The following is a 14,752-nucleotide window of genomic DNA, read 5'->3' as shown; positions in this document are numbered from 1 at the left end:
GGGTGTGTAGGTGTGTAGTGGGGGAGAAGGGAAGCCATAGTCCCAGCTCTCACCGTTTGTACACCATCCCATTTTTTATACGCTTCTTCTCTTTATAGAAGTTGTGCAAGAACTGAACTCCGTATGGAAAGAGCACGTGTTCCAGACCAGTGTTCTAGTGTCCTCATGTGACATAGTGCTCTCTGTTTTGTCAAAAGCATATGTGAAATGGAGCTTGTGACCCAGTTTGTAAGTGGGACCAAACCCATGGCATTTGGAAGCTGGTAGTCTGAGGCCAGCGATGGTCTAGTGGCCAGAAAGTGTGTGCAAGTTGACCACTTTGGTAGCTGTGAGACAAGGAAGGAGCCATAGTGTTTGATCAATTCTTGGTGGAAGGTCTTTTGGAGAAGACAGGAAGGCAAAATCTATCTGAAATAGTCCAGGAGGTGCACCTTTCAGCCACTCCATTGTGTTTTGCTCAATCATTTAAAAAAGTAATGCTGCATAGGAGCTGACCGTTGTTTGAGTAGATCATTTTGCAGGTGGTTACAGGCTGCCTGACGATTGTAACTAACATCAGGCTCCTGTTTTTTGTTAAGGAAGCAGAGGAGGGCATGCTTAGTTTCTAAAACTGCGGCCTCAGCATTCCTGCTTTTGTTCAGCCGACTTTGGTTTCACCATCCTAGTGCCTAGGAATGTTGTCTAGTTCTTCCTTGCCTGCTTCCTGCTCTAAATGCTGGTTAATTGTTCCACCATCAGCTTGGGGTACCTTCACGTGGGTGCCCTCCCTGATGTTATTTAATACTGCGTTGTGTCAACCTGCTCAGAGAAATCTTATTGACCCACTGAGCTCCCAGATGTGTTAAAAGGGATGAAATGAAACAGTAAAAGCCAGGAACTAGAAACTTCCTTAGTGAATGCAGGCACCAGAAAAACCATTAGGACCACTGGGGCAAAGTAAAGTAGGGGCAGGTTTTCCAAGGGTGTCTCTATTTACCTGCTTTTTAAAAGAGAGGTTTTATTGCCAAAATGTTTTTGCTGGGCAGTGACTTCCAGAGGCACTTTAACTGGAAGTTATTTAGTGCCCATCTCTGCTTTGAAATCTCTTCCTCCATTCCAAGTGTTTTACAGCAATCAAGTTTTCAGAATTTGAAACCTCTTTTTTTATGTAGCTTGTCTTCATTTTATATACAACTTCCAGGTTGATGATGGTTCTCCAAACCAATTGGCATGATGGCTGTTTTTCATAGCACTAAAATAAAAAGCTGCTTCAGGCAAAAGGAACGAGATCCTACCAACTGCGAATAGAGGAGGGTAAATGAACCTTGTCTGAAATAACACACAACCCTAGACTGAGCCCTCTGAGTCAGTATGCATCATACAATTTAGTCTTAATGTGGCAGTGTGAATATGGCAGTCATGACATAAAGGACAACCAAAAATCCCGCTTAGGTATACTATTTGTCACATTTTTTTCCCCCAGTTGAATGTTCCTGATAGACTTTGCTTGCGTGTTTGGTATACGACCTCATCTTGGATCATACTAGAATATTTTAGTGTGTGGTATTGCAGTGTTCAACTTGCTTTAGAGTGGCTGGATTTATTTCTGGGATCCTTTCTTTCACATTTGTGTTTATTCCAGTGTGTCCTTGGAAAAAAAGAGTTGTATGTACCATTGTGATATGGCTGCAAACACAAAGCTTGCTGAGCTTAGGCTAAGTTTGTTTCACACTGCCCAATCTTTTCAAATGCTTGTAGAGAGAATCTTATTGTTATATTTAATAGGAGGTTTTAATTTTATTCATTATATTTACATGAATCGCCATATTAGTAAAGGATGGTTTATGGCAGCAGATGCACTCTTTTCCTGGAGCTCCTTTGATACCAGCTTTGAGCACTGGTTTCACAGGAAGTCGTGTTCATTTACTTTAATCTGCTAACACCTGTAGTCATCCACCTCTTCTTCACATATAACCTGAGTGGTGACTCATAGGGGTGTTTCCTTGTGGCAATGATGCCCATCGTTCAAAGCTCTGAACTATGAAAAAGCACTGTGGTGCCCCTTAGGAAATGCAACAATGGCAAATATGCCTGGAAGCAATCCGTTTTTTTCACCTGCTTTTGAAATAACCACCATAAAGTGAGTGCCAAGGAGGGATTAGATCAAAGTCCTAACCTGCTCACCTTTGGCGTTTGTACAGGGTACTTTGGTTTACAACAGCTTTCTCAACCTTCCTTTATGCATGACTCAGGTGCATAATGGCTGGTGAGACAAGTGTGTTCACCTTTCACAGAGGGACGCTTGGGGTATAGAGGGATTAAATGTCTTCCCAGAGGTGACAATAAACCACCCGAGGACCTCAGGTCTCCCAGGCTCCACGGGAGCCAGTCTTCTGGTAGCAAAGCCCTGCTCTGCCTGTCCCTGCCTGTCCTGCAGCCAGAACAGTGGTATGGCAAAGGCCACGTCTGGTCTCTCAACGTGCTTCGCTTGGCCTTGCTTTTGAGCTTGAAGGCGTAGTTCTGGTCAGTAAGGGGAAGATGTTAGTAAGAGATGAGAAATTCTGCTTTAAACTTGACTGCCTTGCAAGTCAAATCTATCACGTTATAGTACAGTGAAACTCTTATTGAAACTTAATGTGATTTTAAAAAAAATTTCTTTGTGTGTAGATATACATGACCTGGATTTGCCCCTAAATCATGATCTTGTATTTGACTGCCGGGAACTTAATTGTTGAGAGTGAGTGTGTTCAGCTACATTATACAGATTGTGCTGCCATCTGCAGGAGGTGCTATTATAAAAAGAGAATACAATTTGTGAGTGGGTTGGGTTTTTGTGCAGCCAGACAATTTTTTTTAATATATGCTATGATAAAAAAACATCGCAGAGACGCTTGGTGGCATACCAGCAGAGTAAATGGCAGCCCGTGGTCTTTTTCATTCATTTTCAGGTGGAGGATCTGTATTTTGGATGAGCCCTCTGGCATCCTGAAATTGATTTTTCAGTTGTTTTTTTGTTTTTTGTTTTTGTTTTTTTTTTTTTTTTGCCACTTTTTCACCCACAATTCTGTTCTTTTAAACTACTGTAATGGGGGTGGGGGATGGGGGAGGTGGGATGAAAGAAAATCTGAAACTTCACTTCCACTGACAACCCCCTGAGAATTTCTTTAAAAGCCAAAGTATTGCAGTGGCAAATGGAAACATCAACTTTTTCCTTCTGAGGAGGGCGTTTTATCAGAATAGAAAAGATGATGTTCAAACATTTTTTTTTTTTTAAATAATAAAAAAGCCCAATAAAAGTCAAATGTGTCTTTTTTGATCAGCAGCAAAAAGACAAAGACCAGCCCTTTAAGTCAGATGCTGTAAACTGACCTTTGGAGAAAAAGGAGAGGTTTGAGCGGTTTTCCACAAATGCTAATGGCCTAGAAAACATGTTTACCCAGGGCTGAGGGAAGGCTGCTGCGCTGCTACCAGCTCAAAATGTCCGGAATGACACTTTCATTCACAGATGTCTTTCGTCTGTGCCTCAGAGGTCCGGGGTCAAAGCAGCACCGGCAGGCAGGTAGGCAGGGGCGAAAGGTTTGATCAGTCTGTGATGGCTCCGCTCGCTCTGCATTTGTCTCTGAGGTATTGCTGCCCGGGGGGGACAGTTGGGCTCTGGTCCTACTCACTTCCTATTATCCATGTGACTTGTCTCCGCCACGCTGGAGTCACTTTGATTTGCCTGATGTACTGCTTGACAAAGCTGGGTGATGGCTGAGAAGTGGATCCAGCTGCTCTGAAAAGCGCACACCTGACATGCCAGTCCTGGTGCGGGCACATCATGGGGAGCATTTTTTAATTCAATGTAATTTATGCATTCTTGCAGTCCTGTGTGTGCCTGGCCTGTCAGCTAGTGCCTAGATGAAGGCTGACAGTTGTCATCCAGGGCCTGAAGGTAGCCTCACATAATGACACATTAGACATACTAATGATGTTTTCTTCTGGCATAATGTTTTCTTCTCAACTTTCGTCTCTTCTCTCTCCACCACCCCCTCCTCCCTCTCTCCCTCCCTCCCAACTACAGGGATGCTCAGGACACAAACACGCCAAGGAGACTGCGTCTGCAGAGAATGTGGAAAATGCTTTACCCAACCCAGTCACCTCAGGACTCATCAGAGGTCCCACACAGGTACCTTTTCACACTCAACACTTGCTTTTTCCTATTCTCACTTGCCTGTTTTCAGATCTGCCTAACAAAATCCCAAGAATTACGTTTCACATACCATGTTAACCTAAGTAATTCCAGTACCTAAATCTAATAGACAGGTTTTTTATTTTTACAACTATTGCTCTTGTTCTACGGATATTGCTTACCTGATCCGCGCCCGAACTCCTTAAAATTGAAATGCATTTAAGATAAGCCTGTTTGCAAATGTTTTATTTTAATTAGAGAGTAGGGTACTCAGAAATGAATATGCTAATGAATTCTGTTGCCACCAGCACAAATTGAAATCAAAGTACCCCTTTCAGCACAACATAAGGCTTTGTTTTGCCTCGTCGTTGCTTTTGACAGGAACATTTTTGTGGGAACCGAGATTTTTCTGCAGACTGGTCAGCCCTAAAATGGGAAATCCCTACCAGCCATTTTTAACCTGGTGCGGTCTGTGGTTGAGGTTGTAGGAGGCTAAAGCCACCGGTGTCAGGAGACCTCCTGAGCATTGCAAGAGACAGTTAGACTAGCAGGTTCCTCCTGAAAAGTGTGAATGATGCATACATAAGCCAGTCTGATGCAAAATGACAGAGGCCAAATGGTAAGTAATGCAAGAAGAGGGTCCCTTTACACATACACTGATAATTAATGTTGTCAGTGATTGCTTTCTTCAGCACCGAAGTCTGAATTAAAAAGGGCAGTGGCCCTAGGCTGCCATTAGCACACTCTCTTACAGTAAGTGTTACGGTAAATTGGTGTTTTCCGGCCACAGGCTAGTAGCTGGTGTCTTTTTTTGAACGTAGTTAATCTGTAATGGTCTCAAATAATGTACACACACTAACGAAGCTTGAATGTTCATCTGTTAACAAGCCCCCTTGTTCCCACAGTGGTATTTGAGTCTAATGGACTCCAAGGTACTGAAGTTCACACCACCTCCGCAGATGCCCCAAAACAAGTATGTTTTACTATTAATTGGATGTTTGGTTTTTAATGTGGTAGCTGGGAAAAAGTTGCACAGTGATACTCATAAAGCACTGACTGTTTTATAACATGTATAAATAATAATGGTGTTGCTTCATTTTTAGCTCTTAAATTTTTTAAGTGTTTTATCAAAGTCTGTTATATAGAGAGTCAGTTAATTGTAAAGCAGGTAGTTAGTGTTTAAATAAACATGTTACTGGCTTACTGGGGACTGGGTGGGATAGGTAACTCTGTAATGCACAGTGATATGTAATAGTGAGATAGTATGTAAAGAATTTCTAGAAATAACTTGGTTTTACAACTAACACATTTTCTGCTTCAGCAATACAAATAACACTTAGTCTGTATTTTTCTGAAGCATATTCATACCCTGATATCCAGTATCTGGCCTTTGAAAGGCTCTCATCCTCCAGTTTCTGTGGACTCTGTGTGGTGGTGTACTTTCCTATTTCCAGTATACAGTTTCCTGTCACAACAAACACTTCTCAGTGCTCTGAAGTATACATGACAAAGCTGTTATATAGAAAACCATTAAACTGAATTTGTTTTTTGTCTTTGGAGACCAGCATCATAACTTGGACTTCCCACCCCATCTTCCAGTTTGGCAGGTGGGTTTCAGGGCACACCTTCTCATGGGCAGTTTTCTTTCATTGTGAAACTGCCTCCAGCATCACTCACTTTTTCTTTCCTCCACAGTTTTAGTTTAATTTTGACTACAGCACTTTTCCTGTCCTCCTGTCTCTTACTAAACAATTTCAGATGATTTCAGCCATGCTTAGAGCATGCAGATGCATGCTGATCCTGCCTTTGTGAAGTTTAGGACTTGGTTTCTGCTTGCTCAGTACCATCCTCATCATGCACATTGCATAGGTCATATGCTGCACCCTTCATAGATACTCAGCACCTTCTCTGTTGCACTTGCATCTTTCTGGCCCAAAGACCATGTGGGGAACCCAGCTGCTGCCACAGGAATATCCGAGTTGCTGTCAGACTGTAGGAGTGGCCAACAACTCTCCTCAAAGTTTTCAAGATGGCATAGCACTTCAGTAGTTGTTGTGGGCAGTGTTTGCTTTGTTTTTGTGGGACAGTAGCAGCAAAATTACACTATAGTTGGAGAACTAGATGAAAGTGCTCTCCTTATGATGCTCATCGAATAAAATTGTGCAAGGACGTACCTCTCAGTAGAAGTATGTGACAGGTGAAACACTGTAGCTCTGCAAACTAGCTCAACTAGTCTTTGGTTCTCATCATTTTACTAATGTAGATTTAGTAAATCTAAGCATCTTTAAAATGCTCTTTCATCTTTTCATGCTCACTGTTTTATCTCTTGTGTAGTTGAGATCAGATTCTGAAGGCATCTGGGCTTTTTTCTTCTAAAAGACAATCTAAGTTAAAAGTTGGAAATAAATTTAAAAAAAAATCTGAAATGGCCATATCTATCCAAAAAGGGATGTGGCATCTCAGTCCACATCTGGACTCTTTCTGTAATTCGGGCTATATTACTGCACAATAAATTTACTCATAATCTTGTCTTTGTAAACTACTGCCATGCCACAATTTATTGACTAACATCTTCCACAGCAAATGTAGCTTGCTCTTGCAGTCTCAGTCTGTGTCAATCTGTCTTCAAAGTATTTGATTAAATTACAGTGTCTCTCAATATAGCAGAATAGTGGGTAGGGGTTAGCTTCATGAATCACTTTCTCTCTTGCCAGTCAGTATTTCTGCCACAGAAGCTGCAGTATGATCACTTCTCCAGGAGATAGTTCCCTTTCTTTTGTCTTGTTTGCTTCTCAGCATCAGCCTTTGTCTCAGTTTGTCAGCATCTGTGTCGGTTAGGATTATTCAGTTGTCTGCCGTTTTGCTTGTTCTCATCATGAGCAGGCTTTGCACTCCCCCAGAAGACTCCACCTGCACAGTCCCTGGGCGTTAGAGAGGGAATACACTCATTTCTACCTGCAGCTGTAGGGGCCTTCAGAAGCGCAGAAACGAGCTTGCTCTCAGAACGATGCCTGCAGCATTCTGGTAACATTACAATTTCCCACTTTAAACACTGTCACTCTGTGTCTTCATTTCATTTCTTAATTGGGGACACATCTATTCATGAGAGTTTATGGTGTAAAGTCAGTTCAAGTTACAGAAGTGCCATGCACGCACCCCAAGCAAGAAACAATAGTTACCACATTCCGTAGCTTGAGAATGAAAGGGACTTTTTTTTAATGTTAAGTGGAAATGATTCACTTTACTTAATGTTTCCTCCTCACAGGTAAAATATCTTCCCCTGAGTAGTCTGCTAAAGAGTAAAAATATTAACATTAGTATTTCACAGTTCCCCCATTCGCTTCAGTAGTCAACCAGAAGATCATCTCTAAAGGTTTCCTTTATGAAAGAATGTTAGGTAGGGCTTTTAAAATCCCCCAGCATAGTAGCTTACAACAGTGCTACGTTATATAGCAGTTTCCTCACAGAATAATTCTAATTCTACATGTTAAAAATAGGGTCTACAGCCAGGCTTTGTCAAAAATGAGGCAGCTAAATCTGTATTTAGGTGTCTAAATAGGAAACCTACTTTAGGGTTGTGAACCACCAACAGGAGATGCAGGTATTCAGAATCACTGAAAAGTTAGGCCACCTGTAGGGGCATGTAAAGATGATCATACACACCGACTTGTGGTAATATTAGCACTGGGCTCTGTTTCATGCTTTGTTATTAGCACCAATTAAATATAAACAAAACTTAGGAAAGATGATGTCCATTTCCTTCATAACATTATTTAGTGTGGTTTCTTTCTTGTACCTGAATGCTTTAAAAAAACCCACAAAAAACACATTTTTATATCGAGTGAATTTCCCTGAACTCTGTGGAATATTTCCTTCTCTTCTTTGTCTAAAGGACAAAAAATGCTTATTACATACCCCAAGTCAATACAATCTGTGCAAAGTCATGCAGATTCTCTTGAAATGCTGCCATATTAAGCATATTAAATATTTTTCTAAAAGCTAAGTATCCCAATATATTCATAATTAAACTTGCTTATCCACAATGAATATGTATCTTAATTTGGAATACACTAAGCAGCTACACCAAGACCTGATTTAGTGGGCATGAATTTGGGGAGTGGACTCCAGTTGCTTATACATGGCAAGACAAAAGCTGGTTTCCCTTCAGAAGGGTCCCTGTGACCATGTGTACCTCGAAGCTGCTACAGCTCTCAAAGCAAAACTCTCCCAAAGCATGGGGTCATTTCAGAGACACTGGCTGATACTGCAGCATTGCAGCCAGAAGCCCAGTTCCCAAGTGAATTCATTCAGTGTCACAGGAGTCTAGCTTGCCTTTGCAGAATGGTGATGACATTTCTAATACATATGCCTTGCATTTGAGTTCTGCTGCTGTGTTTTAAAAAACATACAAAAACTTAACCTGCTTTAGGAATGTAGTTTTTTCTCTATCAGTGCTGTGTCAAACAATATGTTCTAAAAATTTTAAGGGACAAGTAATTGGGTGTTCATAAGGCGTGATATACTGGTTAGAAATGAGGAGTTCTGTCTAATTGAGAGTATATATATGTGAATCATATTTGCAGTTCTGGAGCCAGAGACACCTTTTGTGTGAGTGAAACAAGCAAAACCCCCAAAACTCTAACCTTTGCCCTCTCTGGAAAAACACTTTTTTACTCACAGAAAATCAGTTAAAAGCTACAGCCCAGGAAAAACCATGAACTGTTGGTATCAGGGATATCTCTGGCTGAAGCTCTCCCCATGCCAGAAAGCAGTGGTGGTCCTTTTCTGTGAAAGAGCTGTGGGCACAACAGTTCTTGAGCCTCATTCACTGAAAAGAGAGGTGCGTAGTAGGTCCTGTGTAACAGGGGTAAACCACTTTCATTAAGGAGTCCATAAGCTTTAATTTTTTCTACTGCGAGTATTTTATAATATTTCTTTAAGTGTTTGATACTTGAGATAGTATAAATGTGAATAGTCAAGAATTTGGGGGATAGGCAGATTGGAAAGAACCATCAAGAAAACACCATATATATATATATATATATACACACACACACACTCCCCCATGTGTATTGTAAAGGAGCTTGGGGGAAGGGCTGGGGCATCTGTTACCTCTGACGTTTTTACATTAGCAGCACTACAGCCCTGCTTGTCCTAAAGCAACTTTGGGGAGGAGGAAAAAAAAAAAAGCAAATAAGTTATTTAAACCATTAGTTTCTGAGTTTGGTTGGGGTTGGGTTTTTATTTGAAATTTTAGCACTGTCTGTTAGATGTCCTATTTATGACATTTGTTCATATGAAATGTCTTGCCCCAGTTCCTTGCAGAGTTTCTTCTAAAGATCATGATTAATAGTTCAGTCCTCATTATTGCAAATGTTATTTTTAAATAGTTATTCTGAGAACAAGAATTCCATTAATCAAAATAATAGATAATGAACAAATAAATGGCAACCTAATTTGTCTCGTTCATACATATGGAGATTATAATGCAAACAATCAAGGAATCATGGAGGCTGCTTACCAGCATCTGAGTAATATGCATGTACTGTGTGTCCATTAGTTTATGAGCATTATAGACAGGATTAGCAGCTGTAGTTCTTGTCCGAACACTTTTCCCTTGCCAGCAAACTGGAGCGTATCTGTGCACCAAACTGATCATTGAGATAAACTGCAATGTCATGTGATAATCTGTTTCCAGTATATTGACATGCACAGAACTGATTTTTTCCTGTTAACTGGTGAAAAGCCATAGAGGTTGGTGTGAAAGCAGCTTTTGGTATGGAAGCTATAGGTTTCACATAAAAAAAGATCTGCTGTTCTTCCCTTTTAAAATGCTGGAAGTGAAGAAAGCCTACTTATTTTAAAATGGTAAATGTTTCACTTCAGGAAGAAGTCAATCCAGCTATGTATCAGCTGATTCAAAATCTGACTGCCCTCTTGGGCTGGTGTGAGTACAAGGGGATGAACCACTGGGTGGGTTTTGTCATGATTGAAGCTCAGGTGCTGTTTCCTGTGAAACGGGGGGCACAGCCATGCATCAGAGGGGTCCACCCACCCGCCACCCCAGGCCCCTCTGGGCCTCCCTGCCAGGTGGGAGGAGGATGGATTAGCCTTTTCATGGGTCCCCACTGCTTCCTGGTTCATGGGCAGGTGGTGCCCAGACCCGCAGAGCATGCCTCTGCCACCCAACATCCCACGGGCTATCTGTCCAAAAAAAGAGTCCCTAATTACACCCCTTTTTTCAGTTCTTACTCAGGAAAACTGGGGCAAGGCGCTTGCTCTCCCCTCCCCTCTCTCCTTCCCTCCTCCCCTGGCTCAGCGAAACCCTGCTGCGCTCCCCCGTGTACATAGAGCTGGTTCGATACGAGACGTTTTAATGATGAATGCCTCCTCCTGGAATTGTGGCTCTGTCTCTCAGGCATGATGCAGCCGCGCAAAAATGTAAAGCATCTTTCTTGGTTTACTGCAGGAAATTCAGCATCCAACTAAGGAAGTTTTATCACATCTCTCATTCAGTTACTGTTTCCTACATTTCAAATATACTGCGGTCTGTACAGCAGCTTTTTTTTTCTTTAATTTTGTTGCAAATCTTTCCGACTTAAACCAAACTTTGACTGGTAAATGTCATGAATCTCAGGCCAGGTTTAATTAGGAATTTTCTAAATCTATTAACAAAAGAGATGCACTTAATACATTATGTCAACCAGAGCTGGGCTTTCTTCAGCTATTTTGAGGGCTGCCATAGGCACAGCTTGAAACTTGCTTGGATTTTACATGGGTGCCGTATTTTATGTTGCATTAATTTAAAATGGTCTGTTTCACTTCATCAAGACTTTAGCTTAAGGATAATGCATTTATGTAAGATTAATCTTGCCATGTTGTTTTAGGATCAGGATTGTAAACTGCATTGTTCCGACAGTGATGTTCTAAATGTCATTTTAAAGCTTTTCTTGGGAGCTGCAGGCTCCCACTTATTCATGATGTTATCTTTAATTTCACTTGATTTTCGAATATCCCTGCTATTTTTTCAACATGGTAATTATTCATTAAAATTGGCTAATAAACTAAAAGGAAGATGACGGTGTGTGTGTGTGTGCGTGTGTGTGTGCTGCCTTAGTATTTGACAGACCTGCAGAAGAATTCAGTTTTTCTTTTTAGCTGCCTCTGTGACCTCAAACTTCAGCCTTTTAAAAATGCTGATTTAGTTATGAATCCCTTTTGGCTAGCACAAAACTCTGCCTTTTGGAGTCCTCTTCCTTTCCTTGTTCTCAGCCTTTTCTGAATTGCTCCATCAGATGCTAGTACTTGCCCTTCTAGTATGTCAGGGACTTTATGTGGGCCTGACACACTCTGGTCTTGCTGGAGATGCTTGAAAAGCCCCCCAAAACTTCTGATGGGGTGGGCAAAAGTGAATGTACATGATGCTAATAAAGGGTAACAAAGGCCAGCAGGGCTTGCTGGAGGGTTGCGCGTGGGAGCAGAGGCGAGAATGAGCTTTCCCCTGTGTCGTCCTTCTTGCAGGGGAGAGACCACGGCGGCGCGGAGGTCGCCCACACGCTGCCTCTCCGGAAGGGAACCTAGAGCCCCGGCGGAGGAGCCCCCGCGCCAGTGGCCTCGGCCCCGACCCTGACGGGCAGCGCCAGCAGCCCCCCGCGCAGCCGCCCCGTGCCCTGTCGGCTGCAGAGCAGCCTCCCTGCCAGCCATCACCTCGCTTGGAGCTGCTGCGCAAGACTGAAACCAGTGCTCTGCGAGGAGGGGGGTGCCTCTGCGCTGTTAATCATTTTAAAATAAATGAAGATGCTACACAAGATATATATAAATTGACGTACTAATCAGTCCCATGGTTCCTTATTTCCTTTATAATAAACAGTGGAGTTGGCAAGCACTGGCAGCACAAGGCATCTATATTAATCAAGAGAAGTTTGAGACACTGGAAAAATTAAACTTTATGTGATTTGGACAGCATGAAGAAGTTAAGCACTGTAACAAAAACCTCCCTGATGCTCACAATGACTATTTGATACATTTGAAAAACAGCAGTGGATTCGACGGCTGGAGAAGTATTAATTAATGAAACTGCCACTGCCTGTCATGCTGAAAAGCAAATTAAAAAAAAACAAACAACAAAACAACAAAACACAGAGAGGAAGAATGGGGGGTGCAGGGAAAAGGTGGCATTCGGTGCTGAGAAAGCAATGCTTGATGAAGGATTAAAGGGACTAAAGAGAAAGACCGTCATTCTGCAATGGTTTGTTTCATTACAGTTTGGGGACCACTTGCATTTCTAGTGCTCTTGCTCTTGACTGCGCACCATTAATAGTATGTGAATATGGAAATTGAAACACTTCCAGAGAAAAGCTTCTATTCTGCTTTGGAAAAGAAAAGCTCGTCGAACACTAAGAAAAAAAACAGGCTTCTGTGTTTTACTCTCAGGACCTTTTTTTGTAACAGGGCTACTTTCTTCAACCTGATCACAAAGGAAGTCTTCACATTTAAAAAAAAAAAAAAAAGAAATAATAAAATGCTCAGCTGTCTAATGCTGCTGAACCGTATGTTCAGAAGAGAAAAGGTGTCACTGAACAAGTTCAGGCAGCCCTGGGCCTGTAAGGTACTCTCTGCCTGCGTTTGGTTCAGCAGGCCAGCTACAGCTCCGCTTTGGGTCTGGTGACGTTTTGGAAAGACGAGGAACTTCTTTTGTGGTGGCAGGTTAATATTCATATAAATGTGTCATGTCTTGTACTTGGTGATCACTGGTGGTGTTAGGAAAAAAGAAGAAAAAAAAGCTTTATATACCTCTTTTACAGTAACTCTTTAACTGCAAGTTTTCAAGGCGGGGTTGTGGCACATAACAGGTTGTTAAACCATGCAGTGTAAGCAATTAAAAATGTATTCCACAGATATAAATATTTTCTTTTCTTATTGCTGTGACACTATGTGTGATGGTAATATTTCTGAGAGTTTCAGATTTTGCACATATAATTTTATGCATTATCAAAAGTTACTGCTGCCTTGAAAGAAAATGTTCTGTGAAAATTTTTGCAAAAGCTTTACTAGTTTTTTTTTTTAATTGTAACATTTTGTAAAGGCAGGAAATGGATTAAAAAGAAAACCTAGCATGCTAAATATATTTTTCAAAAAAAGCAATAATTTTACATGTACAGAAATGATGCTAACCTTTAATACAGGTGAGAGCAACAGTTTACTTCATTACAATAATGGAATAGTGCTGTTTTTATAGAAATGGGCTTCTGACACAAAGATTTGTTTAAAAAAAACAGCAGAAAAAACCTTAAAGTGTGATCTTTCTGTTCTAACAGTTTTGGTGGGAGGGGGGTTGCTTTTTAAAAAAAATCTAGTCAGTAATTGGTTCTGGATACTACTTGTTTTAAATTACTTGACAGTTTTTGTTACTTCGCAACACTTGCAACAATGCAAATTAACTTTCTTACATATTTTTTTTAAAAACTAGTTTTTCCTTATGCTATTGCACCAGATGTATATCAGAATTCTCTGTAAGTCTCGGTGTAGTTAGCAATGTCTGTGCAAATACTTATAAGTGACTGTAATTAACTGTTCTGTGAAGTTATTTTGAGGGAGGTCGCATAGACACATTCCACTGTACACCAAAAAAAAAAAAAAAAGAAAAAAGGAGAGAAAAAGAAAAAATGAAATATTTTGCTGTGTTGCTTAATGATTATCATTTTGGGTTTGCACTAGCTTTCTTGGTTTGTTTGGTTTATTTTTGTTTGTTTTGCTTTTGTTTTGTTGCTTTTCTGAGTCATATTTTTCATGAGTGAAAGTAATGCAGTTCAGGAATGCACAAAAGCTAGTTGCTTAGCCTATTTGTTTGTGTTTTAGTTATTAAAACTCTGTACCCAAAATGGCACAAAAGTGTAGTGTACATTTGTAATTTCTCTTTTTTTTAACTCTATTTTTTTGCAAGCTGATCTAGAAAATCCAAGTTAATATTTAGAGCCAAAAGGTTTTTTTTTTCTGGAGCTTTTCTTCTAGAATCTCTGACAGAGAAGCTAGTGCTGTCACTGCCATTACCAGGGTACTAATCAGCAAAGTTTACAATCATAATTTAGCTCCACGAAGAACAACAGTAGGGGAAATCAGTTTAAATAATTATATGCTGTGTATAGCACAGAAATGAGATTTTCACTTAATTAAACAAGAAGTAAGAGTGGGTGGGGGAAAACCAACCTTAAAGACCATCTGTTTTCAGAAGCAAATCCCACAATTTCTTTTTTCTTCGTTATCATTGTATTGTATTGATTTGTTATTTTAGTTAGGCCATAGTATTTAAAATGAGTTGTGTTCCTTATTTATTTAGTCAGCGGGCTTTGATCAGCTCTTTTAAGCAACATAACTTTTTTTTGGCATGACACACTCCTGTAAAGCCCTTTTATAACTGTTACAGGGACTTTCTACTACCTCTACCAATCTACTGTTTCTTCTTCTTAACAGGTTTTTATGGTGTTGCAAGTCTAATGTAACTTAGACAATAAAGGGTTTGATTATCTACACTGCAGATTCTTAGTGTATCTGCCATCTCTCTCTCTGTCTCTCTCTCTCTCTCTCCCCCCCTCTCCCTCTCTC

The 14,752-nt window shown here is 40.7% G+C and overlaps 1 protein-coding gene across 5 annotated transcripts in view; it reads left to right on the top strand.

Annotated features, from left to right (window-relative positions):
- ZNF516 (zinc finger protein 516) overlaps window positions 1–14,752 on the top strand; it is a 163,553-nt gene that overhangs the window by 89,965 nt on the left and 58,836 nt on the right. For 3 of the 5 annotated variants that reach the window (XM_074899319.1, XM_074899314.1, XM_074899315.1), the window contains exons 4-5: window positions 4,043–4,147; window positions 11,672–14,665. In XM_074899319.1, coding sequence (XP_074755420.1) covers window positions 4,043–4,147; window positions 11,672–11,982 — 416 coding nt within the window. In that variant the 3' untranslated portion in view covers window positions 11,983–14,665. Of the gene's footprint in view, window positions 1–4,042; window positions 4,148–5,055; window positions 5,124–11,671; window positions 14,666–14,752 lie in introns of those variants that run through there. The other 2 variants (XM_074899317.1, XM_074899318.1) reach the window with 2 other exon arrangements.

Source organism: Athene noctua, chromosome 2 (genome assembly GCF_965140245.1).
Source record: "Athene noctua chromosome 2, bAthNoc1.hap1.1, whole genome shotgun sequence".
NCBI classification, from domain to species: Eukaryota; Metazoa; Chordata; class Aves; order Strigiformes; family Strigidae; genus Athene; species Athene noctua.
The sequence above is the reverse complement of the archived record's forward strand: the minus strand, read 5'-3'. Positions and strand labels throughout refer to the sequence as shown.